At 34.4% G+C, this 19,469-nt stretch overlaps 1 protein-coding gene across 1 annotated transcript in view; it reads right to left on the minus strand.

Moving 5' to 3' along the window:
* The window catches only part of LOC145276903 (sodium- and chloride-dependent taurine transporter-like), a 172,817-nt gene that overhangs the window by 78,504 nt on the left and 74,844 nt on the right, over positions 1-19,469 (minus strand). Inside the window, exon 2 of the mRNA XM_080128355.1 lies at positions 4,696-4,827. Within this exon, the coding sequence (XP_079984481.1) occupies positions 4,696-4,827 (132 nt within the window). The remainder of the gene's footprint in view (positions 1-4,695; positions 4,828-19,469) is intronic.

Below are 19,469 nucleotides of genomic sequence, written 5' to 3' on the forward strand. Positions count from 1 at the left end.
GCGAGCGAGAGAGAGAGAGCGAGCGAGAGAAAGAGAGAGAAAGAGAGAGAGAGCGAGCGAGAGAAAGAGAGAGAGAGCGAGCGAGAGAAAGAGAGAGAGCGAGCGAGAGAAAGAGAGAGAGAGCGAGCGAGAGAAAGAGAGAGAGAGAGAGAGAGCGAGAGAGAAAGAGAGAGAGAGAGAAAGAGAGCGAGAGAGGATTATATATCTATACTCGACTACCCATCGGTTTGTGGACGGTCGAAGTCAAAACTTTTCAAAATTAAAAGCAATTTTGAGACTATATTGCCAAACATTAAATCTTTATTATATCAAATAATTTATTTAAAATATGAATTATTGGTTCGAAACATTTTGATATACAATATTTTTTGCACATCTATTTCCGTTCACAAAAACTCTAACATTTTCTTTTGTCTGGCTCCGCTTAAAGCAAAATATAACTGGCCATATTTAAACACTAGTCTCTCTAAATAAATTAATATTGCACCTAGTGTTTTGTCCCTGTGAATTGTGATGGCAAAAGTAAAAGCTAATTTTATTATTGTATAAGTAGTAGTTGTAGTAATAATTAGTTTGCAAAAATTTTAAATTCAATACATGTCCCTTACTAATTGCATATATGAGGCGCTCCGTGCCAGAGAAGCGACGCCGCCAATGGCTCGAATATCCATTTTCTATGGTACTTCATTCTCCCAACCATGCTCTATCTTTTGAGCTGGTCGACTAAGCGATATTGCTTGGCCCCTCTGGCGTTGTGGTTTTTTTAAATAACAGTGTAACGAACACTTGCTCACTAACAAAATGTGCTCTAGCGTATATACGAGAGGAGTGAAGACGCTTGAGGCCAGTAACCAATGACAGCTGTGATACCAGGGTGGGAGCGCATTAGCCAATGGGAAAGCTGATCACAGATGGCCAGTACTACAAACGTAAACTTTGAACATACAGTTTTTGTATACATGACATACAAACAGAAAAAGCAGCCATGTATTTATGGAATGAGTCCATGGGTAAAAGAGGGTCTGCAGAAATATCTTTATTTACAGAAACATTGATGTAGCATTACAGACAGCTAGATAACTAGCTGGACCTGTGGAAATTCCACAGGGGACTCATTCATATGTAATATATTGATGTTGGCATTCTGTAGATGTTCAGTATAAATGGAGACGCTCTGATATTATTGTAGCTTTTTTGTTAAAACTGCAAAAGTATTTATCTAAGCTAGCACGAACGCCCGGCAACGCCCGGTCGTAAAATACGCTTAAATATACTTTAATTCTTGCAGATTTCGTATATATTATTATCGAGTTAATGTTCTATCGATGTTTATATGTTATAAAGTTGCGATTTCAAAAATCGTAATATATATCCATATGACTTGGATGCATTAGCTTGAATCGAAACCGAAATAAAAACTTATAAAAAACACAGGTTTATATATATATATATATATATATATATATATATATATATAACCTGAGTTCCTTCAGCCATAATCGAAACCGAACCCAAAACTTAGGGAGAATTCTTGATAAAATTATTTATAAATATATATATTAAAAAAAAAAAAATAGATGATTTAAGTGCCATCAGCTATAGTCGAAACCGAAATCAAAACTTATGACGAATTCTTGGTAAAATTATTTATGACAAGAAATAGAACATAAACGACCCGGGTGTAAGCGGGACACACAAAAGAACGCACACGCTATCGTATTAATATATAGATGTTAAAACATTGTGTCTTTTTCATGACAAATGTAGAGACAAAATAAAAATATTAATATGGTGCTAACTTGCCTCTGGAAAATACACGAAGGTAGATTCAACAGAAGTGAGCACTTTCTTTTATGATACCTGGCCATTCCTATTTGCCTTGTGATAAGGATTTTGGAGCATAGAAAAGAAAATAAGAGGTGCTGTGGTCCATTTCCAACTTGACTATGCTGACCTTATCAAAGTTTGTCGTCATGCAAACACATGCAGAAGGATATGTTTGTAGATGTTGCAGACCCAGATCACCAAGAAAGCAACAGCTGGGGCCAACTTAAAAAAAAAAAAAAAAAAAAAAAAATGGCAAAGTGTTTATGTTGATACCTACAAACAGGGTTTTGTCGTCAAGTCAACAACAACAAATTCTTACAACAACCGCGCGTATGACCTCGCAAATATTTGCCCCAGAAATATCCAACGCCCGCTAAACTTGATGTTAAGAAGCTGGAGGATATTAAGGCCCTGTTAACTTTCATCCCACCTCACCGCAAACGGTTCGTGGAGGACGCACCTGATGTTGATGACCCTAACGATGACCTGATTGATTACTAAGGTTCACCCACACCTTTCCACAAACACTTCACAAGCGGAATAGTATTGGCAGTAATATAAGTGTTACATTAAACAGTAATTTTTTTTATATTTTTTTCATAATTTGTTTTCTCATTCTTATAGTCTTTTAATGAGCACAACTCTCACTTTTATAATTATCTATGTATTTAATTATAATCTACGGTGATTACCCTACAAAATAAGACCAAAACACATTGACATGTGCGTAAATAATCATTTTATGCCAGTTTCAATGTTGTTGAACTTTGAGCAGTGATTACGCAAAACCTGTTTTTGACATCTTCGCTTGTTTGGCACAGAGCGCTTCATATATTCTATCTAGGGTATTGAGCACTGTTCGATTCGACATAAAACTTAAGAGTAAAATAGTACTACGACACTAGCGGGACCTGTGGAAATTCCACAGGGGACAGGTTCATATATAATATATTGATGTTGGAATTCTGTAGATATTCAGCGTAAATGGAGACACTCTGATATTATTGTAGTTCTTTTGTTAAAACTACAAAAGTATTTATCCAAGTCAGCAAAGACGCCCGGCATAACCAAGTCATAAAGTACGCTTAAATATGATAGTTTAATTCTTGCAGATTTCCTATGTATTATTATAAAGTTAATGTTCTATTAATTTTTATATATTATAAAGTTGCGATTTCAAAAATAAAAAAATATATCGATATGACTTGGATTCACAAGCTTGAATCGAAACAGAGTCCCACTCTTTGGAATATATAACTTTAGTTCCTTCAGCTATAATTGAAACCGAAACCAAAACCTATGAAGAATTTTTGATAAAATTATTTATTAAAAAAATAGATTACTAAGATGCAATCAGCTGAAATCAAAATCGAAACCAAGACTTATGAAGAATTCTTGATAAAATTATTTTTGTAAAAATAGAGCATTAGAGTGCCATCAGCTATAATCGAAGCCGAAACCAAAATTATGAAGAATTCTTGGTAAAATTATTTATAAAAAAAATTAAATGACTTGAGTGCCATTAGCTATAATTTAAACCGAAAACAAAACTTATGAAGAATTCTTGGTAAAATTATTTATTAAAAGAAATGAAAATTCATAACAATTAAACGACCTGGGTGTAAGCGTGACACAGAAAATAACACACGTTATCGTATTAATATATAGATATTGCCGTATTTAGAACATTGAACACATTCGGATTCAGTGTCTATCACATCCCAAATGGCATACTGCATTATTGAACGCACCAGTTACATCTAGGGAATCGAGCACTATTTTATGTTGCATATACTATTTACGGGGTGTCTTACTGCATTATTAATTTATTGCTCCAGAGTTTATTTCAGATTATTGACTGGAGCCATAAATAACAAAGCGGTATTAAAAAGTATGTTTATCACATTTCTTTTAAAACTTATTTCTTTATCTCATTATCCTGGAACTCAATTATTTTAAAACCAAGTTTATGTATCACTTTCAAGCAAAATATAACATAAAACAAACAACTTCATAAGTGATCAGTGAACAAAGATAAAATTTCAGAGGCCTATATAATATATATAGTAATAATATATATATATGCACGGAGAGAGAGAGAGAGAGAAAGAGAAGGAGAGAGAGAAAATATATAGAGAGAGGTGGTAGAGAAATTGGTCAGGGAGAAACCATGAAATGACACCTGTGATAGTTATCTAGACACGTATTATACAATCGGACGTACATTTAGTATTTAATATCAATTTAAAAATTTTACTTATATATAATTTCGGGTTTGTACTACTATACACAGATTCGAAAAAGTTGTCAAAAAAACAAAAACAAATATATAACAAATAAATGTTATCAAAGGCAAGATAAGTTACTTTTCTACCGAACTGGATAATTTTTTAACGTTTTTATTTAATGTAACGTGTTTATTCAGCTCGAAAAACATACAATATTTACTGATGTATTTGGAAATTAAAAATTAAAAATGGCGCCGGACTGTTGAACTCGGTAAGTTTGGAAAAAGGAGTTAAAAATTAAAAAAAAAAAAAAAGAAAGAAAAACTATGCAAAATACTGTTAAAAACCCATCGAATATGTGTCAGCCCATGTCATGGTAACATATATTGAACGAGTTTCTAACAGTATTTTGTATAGTTTTTTATTTTTCACTCATTTTCAAGATACTGACAAGCGATGTGATGCTTGAAGTAGAAAAAGGTATACGGATTGACAGAATCGACAGATAAGATGGCGGAAGGGCATGAGAGTGAACAGATTGATGGGTGAGTGAACAGGTAAGTAGATAGATAGATAGATAGATAGATAGATAGATACCTGAATGGGCATTTAGTGAAAGATAAAAGATTAAATACAATACCTTTGAGGACTGGACACAAACTCCAGGCATTAATTCCAGAAGTTCCTGTAAACTGACCAACAGCAACTTCCAGGTAAAACAATGGAACTCCTCCAACAATGACGCATATAAAATATGGAATGAGAAAGGCCCCTAAAATAAAATAAAAAAACAAATAAAAAACATTTTCGTATATTGACTTTAAAACAATTTGCAAGGTTTGAAAGAAAACCATTTTTGAAAGCATTAATTGCAAGAAGTATGCGACTATGAAAATTGGTTGACTAGTCTTTCTCCAAGATTAAGATAAAAAATAAAAAGAAAAAAAAAGAACTCCATATTTCAAACAAAAAGTATTCAATGCTTTGGAGAAAGCGAGAAAAGGAGAAAGAAATTGGCAATAATTAATGGAACGATGAAATAAAATCAAAATTAGCGAAATAAAAGAATCACTCATAAAACGTTTTCATATTTATTTCCACAGCAAAAACACCTTTAATATGTAAAATTATATCGGTCAAAGGTAAAAAAATTGGACCTAAATAGCATTTAAATTCACAAAGCAAACTTTGATTCTGACTAGCCAGCATACACTGTTATTGGCAATAAATGTATTTCGCTAAAATTTATTTAAGAAATACCTTATTTGGCTCGGCAGTTTGCTAATATGGAGACATTCTTAAATAAATAACTAAAACGAAAATTCAGTTAAGTGGATAAGTCATTAGCTTTCGTTCTTTGCGTTTTTTAGCGTAAGTAAGAGGCGTTATAAAGGAATACAAAAATATCTATAGGGCAAATTGGGACGTAATGTATCTAAGACAACGCACGGTCGACACCGCTAGTTGTTTGTTTAATAATAAAAAAGACTGTAAGTGATCGTTTCACTTTCGAAAACAAAAGACAAGTGAAAAAATAGGAAAGTTCAGTCGGTAAATGGGAAAGGTATGAATCTAGTTTTAATCCACTAACAATCTGATACGACACAATCACGTTGACACACCTGTTTTCGACGGATCAAAGAAGTTAAGTAACGATGAGTCTGGCCAGTACCAGATGGGTGACCATTTTGGAAGGCTAGACGCTGTGTGTACTGCAAAGTCGTAGAAATTTCCAGGTTGGTGTCTGGGGGCGCGTTTAACTCACTGGAGGAGATGCACCCACGAATCAAGATGGAAAGTAACGTGAAACTAACATCTTTATATGTCTTCTCGTGATTACCATGGCTCTACAATTTGGAGTGTTGTGGTCGTCGAAGCTGTTAAAACAGCAGGGCCGCTGATGATGAAAAATGAAAATAGTTACATATTTTGTCCACAATAGATTTTTTTTTTATTATTGTTTTCATATTTGTTTGGATATATAGGGAAACGAATCCTCGATATATATCGCACTATGATGCTGATAAGTGATTGCCTTTGTTTAATCGGCGCAAAAACATTGCATACGATGATATGGCCTTTAATCAGTAATCGGACAATTTACCGATTAATTACTTTTCTCTTTCCTATTAAATTGAAATCCTTTCATCACTACCAAGAAACTCATCAGATAGCATTGCCACATTTACGTAGTAATTGACAACTTAACATTTAATTAAGTGTCTGGCCACTCTTATGGATTTTTGCCTTTATTAACTAAAATTATAAAACACAAAATACAATTTTCAATTCTTAAATGAATATAATTCAAAAATTAGATAAGAAAAAAATTACAAACCAACTACAAAGTACAAATTGTAATTCTTTAAGTGAATAACTATAAACTGAAGTTCTGCACCTGCTGCTGCTCTATTTTCTCTTCTATTCTTGCTGCTTGCCTCCTTTGCTCTCAGTCTCCCCAGTATTTAAAGTTGAATACTTTTAAGTTGTAATGTAGAAACATGAGACTTTCTCTATTCTCAGGACGCAGCCTGTTCCTCATAGGTTCATACACATTATCACTTGTAATAAAGAGCCTCTCACTTTCCACAGATGAAGGTGGTGCTTAAATACTTTGACACCAGTTCACTAAGTAGTGGTAAGGTTTCCTCCTTCCACCACTGAAATGGATCATCACCTCTTACAAGTTCTTTTGTGTACTTAACCATAAAGGATTTACTCCTTTTGAGTTTAGATTGTGATTCTTGTATTTCTGTTGTGGTTGCAGTCTCCAGGTTTAACTCTATTTTCGGGTTTGTATTACTGTACACATAGATTCGAAAAAGTTGTCAAAAAACAAATATATAACAAATAAATGTTACCAAAGGCAAGATAAGTTACTTTTCTACCAAACTGGATATATTTTTCGTGTTTTTATTCAATGTAACATGTTTATTCAGCAAAGAAAACCGTACAGTGGCGTCTGACTCCCTCTTTAACACGGTAAGTTTGGGAAAAGGTGTTATAAATAAAAAAAAACTGGATAAAATACTGTTAAAAGCTCGCTCAATATATGTTACCGTGACATAGGTTGACATATATTCGGCGGGTTTTTAATAGTATTTTTCTAGTTTTTTATTTATAACACCTTTTCCCAAACTTACCGTGTTAAAGAGGGAGTGAGGCGCCATCTTGAATTTTCCAATACATCGGTAAACACTGTTTTTCGAGCTGAATAAACATGTTACATTGAATAAAAACACGAAAAATATATCCAGTTTGGTAGAAAAGTAACTTATCTTGCCTTTGATAACATTTATTTGTTATATATTTGTTTTTTGACAACTTTTTCGAATCTATGTGTACAGTAATACAACCCCCTATTTTCACCTGCTCTAAGTTTTGATTTGTTACTATAGGCTTATTCGAAGTTAATTTATCAAACAGCCTTGAGAGAGATACAGTTTTCCTTTGATCTTTTAGACCCTCAAAGTTTGAAGAAATGTATCCTGCTGATTCTGCTCCATTATCATTAAGCAGAAGATGTAGAATCCAGATCTCAGTGTTTTTTTTTTTTCTTTTAAAATTTAAATTTGAATCTTGGATCTAGGAAAGTAGACACATAAGTTTTTTATCATTTGGATGGAAAGAAGATCTTGTTTCCGTTGATTCATTGACTTGTTCAACAGTGGTAAGGATTCCATAAGTCATAAATATCAGAATTAGATTCGATAGCTTTTGAAAGAAATAACCTCACAGCTAAAATTGTAGGTATTGTCATCGATATGGTTGAAGTTCTGTGACTTGCTTCTTTGGTGATTTTATTTTATTATTATTTTTTTTTTACACAGGCATCACCACATTATCAAGGCCAAGAGGCCACTCGATGATAAGGGTTAAAGAGTGTACAGTAGAAATTGGACAATATAGTAATCAATTCGGTAAATTTGTTAACTTATATGGAACGGCTCATCAAGAACTTGTTTACGTTAGACTTGAAGACAACCATATTGTAGTCAGCCGGAAAGCAGGAAAACGGAAGACAATTTTACAGGCGTGCAGTTCTAAGAAAGAAGCTCTGTTCATGGAATCTACGTTTAGATTTAGGCACAGATAAAGAGTGTGTGGGGGGATTATTGATAGTGTTTTCAGATAGACGAGTGTTTATTGTGAAAGTTTTGGCGAGGGGGGACAATTTAACTGGACAATTTTTTTTTAACAAGTCTCCATTGTTAATGTAGGAATATTATAGCATTCCAAATTATCATTTAAGAAAAAAAAATGAATAAATCTCTTGTTAAAAATTCCGGTTTGTGCGAATTATTCTGCTTCACATATATGCTTTGACAAAGTCCTTTCTGATTAATGTTTACCAGATCAAAAAAAAGTATTCTGTTATTCTAAACAACAACAAAGTTCGTTTGCTTATTCTAAAACTGGTAAACATTAATCACGAGGAACTTTTTCTGGACATTCAACGTAAAGCAGAACGGTCTGCAAAAACCAGAAAAATAAATCATTCGTAAACAATCATAACTTTAACTTGAACAAAGCCAATACAAAAATAAAATAAAGATGTTAAAACAATAAAAAAAAACAAAAAAAAAAAACAATAGTACTTATGCAGAGAATTTTTTGGAAACCCATTTCTTAACATGTGGAGGGGAGGATGTTTTTCTAACTAGTCTGTACTTTCACCTAACAATTTAATACGCAATAAAAAAAACAAGTGATTTGTGCTACAAGCATTGAAGAAGGACATCTGAAGTTTTTTCTCTGTATGTGTTTGACTGGGGAAGGGGATGGCGCCAAGTGAAGAATTCAACAGAATAGCAAAGAAATAACAATTGTATAGATAACTCAATCGTCGACACATGCAGCTCTCTCTTTTTTATTAAAATTAAACTGATATTGAACATATACGTTTACTTGATTAAATCGCCATGATAAACAAAGTGAAAAACACTACATAAAATTATTACATTTTCTTGAGGATACTATTTAAAAAGTACATAGTGTAAGGAGCTTATATTTGGATATATCATTCTACAATATGTATCGATTAGGCATGCAATATTCCAAATCTGTATCTTTTAATAGTTTTGTGATATCTGATTTTGAAATTATATGTTTATGACATTTGCTACTTTTTTTTCACTACCAAAATTGAACATGTCAGCATTTTTAACTTATAAGTTGCAGCTAGGATTGTTTAAAAAATAAATAAATAAATAAATAATATGTATATATTATGTATAGCATTGTATTGAATGTTCATATGATTTTGAAATTAGTATATGTTTATGATATTTGGTACTTTTTTTTTCCGCCACCAAAATTGAACATATCAGCATTTTTAACGACTTATAATTAAGTTGCAGCTGGAATTGTTTAAAAAAAAAAAAAAAAAAAAAAAAAAAACGGGCATAATAATCATTATGTATAGAATTATACTGAATGTTCATATTTACTGTCATTTTATTCAGTTTTATTTGATAATACTTTAAAAATTGTCTACCAGCGCAGTTTTGTATTTGCAACTCTTGCTTCTTTTGAAGCAACCTTTCTAAGATGGTTTAACATATTAGTCATTGTAAAGGTTTTTACTGATTTGCCACCCTTTAATGTAATAGATTGACATAATTGCAAGCAGCTGTATTCTTATTCTTTGACGTCAAAATACTTCCAGCAGAAACTGGTTGCCATAACGGTTGAAGGTTGATATTTAGTTAATTTGCATATTGAAATTACATATGTCTGATATCTAATTAGTAATTTATCTCAATAAAATGTACATAATCTAAACCAGAAAAATAAAAAATGTAATGGAAGCAAGAGTCTAAAAATGAGGAACAAGAGTATGACTGATGAAGAATGCTTTATTTTCGGTTCGTACATCATCGCAATTTACTGCACAATTCCTTAACATGAAAACTGAAAGGTGAAGTAATAATTTTCTTTGATTTAAAGTAAAAAATAATAATGTTAATTCGATAGGCAGAGAAAGGAGGGAAATTTTCCATATGTTTAAATCTATCATCATCAGATTCAGTGCAGTTATAAAAGTCTACATGTTTAACAGCGGGTCATACCTGTTATTTGATAATATGGTTTAGATGATGCATGTCTCCTCGATAAATGTTTACTGGCAAGCAAAACTTGTTTTCGTTTCTAATATAATTAATATTAGGCTTCGAAGCCGGTTTTGAAATCTATCAAGGCAGGAAAGGACGCGCTGAGCAGCTCATGCCCATATATGGCAACAGTACGCCATTTTAGGACGTACTTGACTTCTATACATCTCGCCTAGTACTGTTCAATAGGGGCGTTAAATAGTTTAAGACACACACACACACACACATATATATATGAAAGAACGTTTACACACATACACTAATTATATGTGTATATTTTACAATTGCATTATATACAGCAGCTGGAAACAAGTCTTTCCTTGCGACACATACCTTTGTTATTATAATATAATTATTTAGCAAAGAATTCTAACTTTTAAAAAAGTCTTGTAACAGCCGATTTTGTGTTATCCTGTGTCGCTTATATAAGAGCCAGTTTTTAGGGTCGATTCTTATCCATATTCTTGTATGCGTAACATTTTCGAATCGACTACACTCGCTTGTGCATTGCTCATATTTTGCCGAGACATATTCGCCGACAACATTGATTTTTTTCGTACACATCCCGGATAAAACAGCATTTTCTATATTTTCACGCATTCAGAATTTCTAACTGAACATTTAGTATAAATATACATGTGAACGCAACTAAATCAACTTCTGTTATTAACACGGTTCTTGGTTTAGTGTACCTCCATTTGTTTATAATTAAAAATCATTAAGAAGGGTAAATAGCTTATACTATTTATCAGATATGTATGGAGTCATAAGAAATACAAAAAGCGACCTTCTATTTGAATTGATCCAGAATCGTTTTGACGACATTGCCGTAATTTAGAATAATATAAGCGAAATTTGTTGGATTACCAGTTCCAGTTGTTAACACGCTGGTCATTATTCCTCGTAATCCTTTAATCGTGCTTCCGGGGATTCTGTTTTCGTACATCGTGTCTGTTGCTCCTGTCCGGTTTTGTAGACTCCATTTTGATACTGAATAGCTACTTAATGAGATTTTTTTTTTTTAATACGAAGATGCCTGAATGTACTATTTAAACAAGTGGAGCATGCGGGGTCTTCCTACATGAGTGAAAAATTTACTTTTACCATGACTAATATTTGTGCAAATTTAAAATAATAATAATAATAATTATAATAATAATAAAATAAAAAATACAAGGCGTGGTTATTGAGAAAAGTGCGAACAAATAAACGGATGATCGATGTGGGGGCAATTTTGCCCCTATAATGCCCCCTAGGAGGACAACCGGAGTTATTCCAGAAAATCCGTTCTGGCACAAATTTACTTTCCCCATGACTAATGTTTGTGCAAATTTAAAAAAAAAAAAAAAAAAAAAAAAATTCAAGGCGCGGTTATTGAGAAAAGCGCGAACAAACGAACAGGGGGGTTAATCACTAGGTTCAATCCCTCCTTTGCGGGGGGGGGTCAATAAAGCACGCACGCACAAATGAGTTTATATGATGTAAAACTTTTCAAAGGTTATTCATGGTTTCTAGAAAAAAGTTAAACTATTACTCATTTATAAAACATCTTATAAGTACGTATTTGTATAAAACGCATTAAATAACACGAAGAGTCTGACATGTTGTAAACAATAAATCCAACCAAAAATAATTGCCAGGTTACAAAACGCATTTGACCTCCGCTCAAACAAATTTCATGTTTATATTCCAAGGATCCAAACAGGGTATTTTTATAGGATAGACTCGTCGAAACAAATAGGCGAAAGGTTGGATTTGATTTCATTATTCCACAGGTTCGGGAATAATAAAATAACCTTTACCCCAGACGCCCACCACTCAATAGAAGAATTCCATACAATCTTTCATTCACTCAAAGCTCGTATTGTTATTCACGGTCCAGCAAATGCAAACAAAAACCGTTTATGAAGAGTCCTTAAGTTGAGATACAAAACGATTCTAAACCTGGTGCCTCATGGGAAAACACGAGGATAAGTAAACACAACATATTTGATACTGTAAATGTATGCACACAAATATATACACACCTGCATACAACTATAAACATACATAGATACATACACACATACCTACAAAAATATACGTATAAATATAAATACATACCGGACGTATTGCTCGGATATGAAACATGTTATAGTTTTATATTTTAAAATTCCAACAAAATATCTCCGGGCCAAGGAGAATTGACAATAAATTTTGTCAAAAGTTAGAATAGATTTTTTGTTCAAAATGTGTCAGCAAATATTTACTTAAAAACTCGATTTTCGTTTAGTGCATTAAATTCTTATAAGAAATTAATGTTATAATTTCGTTTCAGATATTTTGTCTGAAACAAGATTACAGTTTGTTTTGAAAATATTTTTATTTTCAATGAATTAGTTTGTTCAAGAAATTAACTCTAGATACATTCTATTGTTCTTAACATAGAGCAACGTTAAAAATGGCTAGTTTGAATAGAACAGTTATATTCTAAATAGGAACTCAAGGAAAACAGTCGAGAATCCGACTGTCTATACATATATACATACACACGAGAGGCGTGCAATGAGTAATGCCCCTGACTCACTTCCAGTTGTCTGATCTAGCTGAAATTTTGCATGTGCAATGATTTATATCTCTACAGGTTATGTGGAAAATTACAGTGGATTCTGTTTTACAGGTGTTTGAACTGAGTCAGGTGTGAAATGGAGCTTGTTGAATGTCGAGCAGTGATCTGGTTTTTGTATTTGAAAGGACGCCCACTATAGGAGACTTTTGATGAAATGAAAGAAACATGGTGATAATGCCTCATCATATAACCTTGTAAAACTCTGGCATCGTGAATTCAAACATGGCCGGAAGTCTGTGGAAACAGCTCCCAGACCTGGTCGCTCCCCCCCTTCTGCCATTGATGAGGTATCTGTCCGTCAAGTTAAGGCTGCCATTTTGGAAAATCGACGCATTACTATTCGCCAAATAAACCAAGATGTCAAGATTAGTACAGGGTCTGTGGCAACTATCATTCATGACCATTTGCATATGCATAATGTGTCTGCCAGATGAATTCCCAGGTTGCTCACACCATTCCAGAAGCGAGAACACATCGAGTGCTCGAGGATGAATTTGGAGATGTGCCAAGAAGATGAGTCAAAGTTTTTCAAAAGACAGATTACACAGGATGAAACCTGGATCCATCACTATGATCCAGAGACCAAAGCCCAGTCAATGCAGTGGATGCACTTGCACTCACCACCTCCAAAAAAGGCAAAGGTGCAGCCCTCTGCTGGCAAGGTCATGCTCACAGTCTTCTGGGACCAGGACGGAGTAGTGATGACAGATTTCCTGGCAAAGGGTACCACAATTACAGGAGCCTATTATGCTTCACTTTTGAGTAAATTAAGGGAAGCTATCAAAATCAAGAGGCGGGGCAAACTCAGCAAAGGTACCCTCCTCCTGCAGGACAACATTCCGGTCCACAACTCGCATGTCGCCAGATCATCCCAGCCATGAAGTTGTCTTTGAAACGAAAGTGTTTCCCATATGATGCAGCCTTGCTTTCTGAAGTCACGTCGTGGTTGGAGGACTAGCCTGAGGTGTTCTACAAAAACGGTCTCCAGAGCTGCATCAAACGATGGGAGAAATGCATAAATCTGGGTGGTTCCTATGTAGAGAAAGACTAATAACTGTGCCAAGTTTCGTTGCTTTACTGCTATGGGAAATGGGTCAGGGCATTACTTATTGCACGTCCCTCGCATATATATATATATATATATATATATATATATATATATATATACACACACACACACACACATACTAGCAGACAGGTTTGCGTTGCCCGGTCATAAAATACACATGAAATTATATTATAATTCATACAGAAACTGAGACGTGTGTTACAATATTTTGGAGTTATAATGGTGTAGTTATTCAAATGCTGCCCACCTCAGCATTATTTGGTACAAGGCCTAGAAAGTGGGAACCCCGCAGGCTCCCCTAAAGGAGGGGCACTCCTGCAATTTTAAAAATTGCCTGAGTAACCCCGTCGGCATTCCCCGGTCGGGGCGCCTCAGGCAGCAAGCAATAAACTTGCCCCACCGGAAAGCCCGGTGGCAAGGCCTGGGAGGGTGGACCTCCTAGGTATTACCCAGGCGGTGTACCTCAGTCCAACAGGTGCTGGGCCGGTTCCCGGCCCCTCACCTGTTGGGCTGAGTGTCAAGTGACGAATCCTTGACATGTACTACCCTGTCTCCATGCAGCCGAAGCCGCTAGGAGACACATCCCATCAAAACAGAGTTTTAATGGGGTATGATCCCACACAATCGGACGATTCTATTTATAAACGATGCTGCTAGGAACTGACGAATCGAATTAATTCACGTTCTGCTACCAACCAATCAGAAACCAAAATTGCTCCATAAATATTAAACCTTTTCCATAGCAAATTATTTGCGAGTGTTATTTTTTCTAAACAGTTCATCTCTTGCAAGTTTAAAAAAAAAAAATACTCGAGCTGAGATCGAAACCAAAACCATAAGACAGAGAGTCAATTGCGATAACCATGAGGCCAGTTTGACACGTTCTTTAAAAAAGTGCTTTCAAACCTATTTATTCTTAATGTTAGGAATCTGTCATTTGAATAATTCACGCATGCTCATTTGCGAAACAGTTGACAAACATAAAAATCTTATGACCCCCCCCCCCCATGTACCAATTTTTTCAATTTTGACCACCTTAGCAGCCCTATTTTCCGGATGAAAAACGATTAAAAAGTTTCGTCTGAATAGTCTATATATCAAATTTCAAGTCTGTAGATAAAAAATTCAAGTTGATTTCAAATTTTAAAAGTTGATTATATAGGTTGAGAAGTGTCCTCACTATATATATATATATATATATATATATATATATATATATATATATATATATATATAATCACCTCGTTAACCTTTCATGTATCGACTACGATTTTCTCTAAAATTCCTTTCGCGTACTAATTAAAACCAATTTTTCTCTGCAAGTAGATAAAGTGTGAAACACACAAATATAAATATCAGTTCCTTAGATAATTAATTGACGATTAGAAATTAGATCCTCAAGAAAGACTTTTGGAGACTCATAAACAAGTAGAATAGATATAAAAGAGAAGGACATTACGATTTGAAAAATGCACAGGTATAAACAAACAAAATGTAATATTTATTTATTTATTTATTGTCTTTATCCTTGGAAAAAAGTGTAGCAGATGTCCTGATAATACACTTCATCTTTATCTTTTGTTTTCGGTCAGTGAAAGAGAAATCTTTCTAGAATGAGCAAATCTTCATGTTTGTGCCAATCAAGAGTGCTCCTTTTTAATTAAAAAAAAACAACTGTGTGCCTAAGTATGCCCTCGTCGGGGGTCAAGTATCTTCCTTAAACATTTACAGTCAACGATAGAATGCAATCTTCTATTTCTACAGAACAAAAATATGTTTAAATTCTATCAATGTGCCAATCTGCAACGGATATCTTTCTCTTTCCTGGTTACGATTTCAAACCTGTCAAACGTTTGCCCCCCCCCCAATCTTTGCAGGACTCACAACCGATACCGTTTCCCATCATTCACCTTTCGCATTATGATGGCAGTAGTCTTGAGACGACCTTTACCAGTCGCAGATATAGCCTCCCAAATAGCATCAATAAATTAGGTCATATTTATTTATACATCGCGCATTGCATATCTCTTTGTTTACCCTGACAATTCATATTTTTATCGATTGTGCTGAAACAATTAACGTGGCTTGGCTTTTATTAATTAAATCGGTGATTTTAACCCCTTCGTATACCAAGTTGATGTCCTTCACGTACATATCTAATAGTTTCTTTATTGCTTTTTATCTTTCTTCCTACAACCATACGTTAGTCACAATAACACCAACATAATGAGTAAAACAGACTGTTTCGCCTGTCACAACACATGCATATGTAACCACACTGAAAAGGTATTATACAGAGAGTCCCTAAATAAGATAATTGGTTCACCTGTGGAGATGAATTTGATCATTTTTAATTAACGAGAAAGGATTTTGCTCGTTTTAAACTGCTTGATAGTCGGTTGGTTCAAATACAAACAGTCGTTCTCTAAATAAAACAGTTTTATTTTTTTAGGTTGGTACACGTGGTCGCCATTACTATGAGTAGATGATGAAAGGGACAAACAACAGTAACAACAACAATAAGGCCTACAGCGATGATAGAGGACGCACCAAAGAACCACCACCTATGCTTCAGGATTGCTGAACGACCGCCATTCATTCTCTCTACAGTTACAGCCAACGGGGGAAAAAAGCAGAGAAATTAACTTTAAACTAGTGTTGGGACGGTTAATCAGAATCCGAGATTTTTTTTTAGCCCAATTTCCGATTCCAAAACGATTCTTTTAGTTTATTTACTTAGTTTTAAACTTAATTTCCTATTGCTAATACTAATGATAAAATTATAAAGATTTATTTCATACTAGCAGTAAAAACATTATTTATAGATTATAACAACGAATGTAAGCAAAATGTAACGCCAGAACAAATGATTCGGTAGATGCAATGCAGGTAAATATAAAGCAAGTACACAAACACACACAAAAAATGATACATGAAAATCTTGGTTACAATATATAAAGAGAAGACGTTTGCAAACATACATGTGTTTAAAAGTAGATTCAGAATCAAAATCGGTAGTTGTATCGGAATCGCGGATAAATATCGGAATCGTCCCATCAATAGTCTAAACACACATTTTTAACGCACGTGCCTTTTCTCTCTCCGATTTGTTTCTACAAACAAGAACATTTAACATGAACAGTTTTCTTACACAAAATATATTCCAATCGGTTATAAATTTGTCGACATGTTTCGTTCGTTAACCATTTCTTTTCCATCTTCTATAATATAAAAGGCAAAATGGGCGTGAGCTTTTTTCATCGGCCTTCTCGACAACGTTACATTTATGGAGAACTTTCCTTATAGTTCATAGATCGTAATATTTCCGATTTGCGAACGGACGTCGTCTCTATCGTTATTTTGATAGAGCGTTAAAAAAATCCCTGGTTTCATTGTTTATCTTTCTTGTATGAATAAAGGGAAACCGATCAAAGCAAACTCATCTGCCTGGCATTCCTGGCCGGAATGTTTTGACTGCAATTAGCATTGATCAATGTGGGGGAAACCCTTCATATCAGACAATTGTTATTCATTTGGACACTGCCAGAGTTCCCCCCTTTTGGGGGAGCTGGTTTTCCAGGAGGAAATAAATACGGCGGAAAGCTTAACTGGCCTTCAGTCAGATTTAAAACGTAACGTTCATTTCTGCGCCTGCGTGATTCCTAACTTGCTTACTAATTCATTCATGTAACTATTCGCTGTGGTAACTACGGCCTTCGGGTCAAGATAAAAGTGTAGTATCTGTTCTCCAGATGCTGCACTTCAATTTCTTGTTCTGTCAGTGGAGGAGAAATCCTTCACGACTGAGACAATTTTTATTTTTGTTCCTTTTCTCCACATTAAAAAAAACGACCCTGGTGTCTAACTCTGTCCCGTGGGGAGACATTGTAAATAGGGACTATCCGCTATGGCGACATGGTTAGCGGGAAAGACCAACCACCCTACTTTTTCGAGTTTGATCTCACCTCTCTATCTTTTTTCATTTTAATTTTTAATTTTTTTATTTCGTCTTTTAATTACCAACTCTTTTTTTCTCTCGTTCTTTTCCTCCTTTGCGGCATGGTTCCAGCCTGCCTGTCCACTACCACTTTTTTTTTTTTTTTACACCTCCAAAAACCCGAGCAACGCCGGCCACCCCCGCTAGTACATTTATAACATACATTTGCGAGGTCTATTACACATTAGCATTATGACCACACTTAGACAACGAAATAATAAAGAGTTAAAATGCGTGCGTGATATTTTTCTTTTGAGACTTTTCTCCAGTGACGTGCAGAGAAAGTTTTCAGGTCAGGTGCTTAAGTGAAGTAAAAAAAAAAAAAAAAATAAAATAAAATAAAACAAACAAACAAAAAAAAAGGTGCCTAAGTGAAGCGCAGGCCTATTATACACTGGTCTGTAAAAGACACTATTAAAATATGAGTAAAAAGGCCAGGTGCTTTGCCCCCCCCCCCCCGCTCTGCACGCCCTGTCCTTCTTTTTTATATATATCCCCCCTCTATTTCTTTAACAATTGGCTCTTTAATCAATCTGACCGACTGTCGTTTGACCCAATTTTAGAGTTGTACAAAAAAACTAGCGGCAACAACGAAAACAGAAATGCCCCCCCCCCTCCACTGCACTAGTGACCTTAAGGGAACTATGTGAATATTACAGCATCCCTTCGGACTTATAATCAGGCAGAGTCACACTGAATTCGATTATATAAGGTTTGTAAGTACACGAAGTAAAGTTTCTTACCTTTGACTGTTGACAGAATCCGCACCACAATTGCGACTTTCCCTTAAATAATAATAATTATATAATACTAGGGGGACCTGTGGAAATTCCACAGCGGACTCTTTCATACGTAATATCTTGATGTTGGCATTCTGTGGATGTTCAGTGTAAAATGGAGACGCTTATTATTATAGTTCTTGTTAAAACTTCAAAAGTATGTATCCAAGCTAGCAGGGACGCCCGGCGTAATCCGGTTGTAAAATACGCTTAAATATATTTTAATTTATGCAGATTTCGTATATATTATTATAGAGACAATTTTCTATCAATTCTTATATATTATAAAGTTGTGATTTTAAAAAAATATATATCCATATGACTTGGATGCAACAGCTTAAAATTAAAACCGAAACTTATGAAGATGGCTTCTGTCGCTGGGTTCGAATCTATCGACTGATGTTAATCGTGACACCCAGCACTGATGATCCACGAAAAGATGAAACACTAGTGTCTATAGGTATTTAATAATTATTATAGTAAATATATATATATATAAAATTTCAGTTTATTCAGCTATGATCGAAATCGAAACCAAAACTTATGAAGAATTCTTGGTAAAATTATTTATTACAAGAAATGAATGGTCATAACAATTAAACGACAGTCACTCGGAAGAAAAAAGATGTAAGCGTGACACACAACATAACACAAACGCTATCGTATTAAGATATAGATAAAAAAAAAAGGCAGATGTTAAAAACATATTTTCAAATTTCAAGACAAGCTTCTGGGCTTGACCCTTACCCCTGATCTAAAATAAAATACATACATCAAATCTGTTGCCAAAACCGCTGGAAAAATGGTGAGATCCTTTTATCGATCCAGTAAATATCTGCCTGCTGATG

The sequence above is a fragment of the Euprymna scolopes genome, chromosome 1 (genome assembly GCF_053919585.1).
Source record: "Euprymna scolopes isolate OS-2025 chromosome 1, ASM5391958v1, whole genome shotgun sequence".
NCBI classification, from domain to species: Eukaryota; Metazoa; Mollusca; class Cephalopoda; order Sepiida; family Sepiolidae; genus Euprymna; species Euprymna scolopes.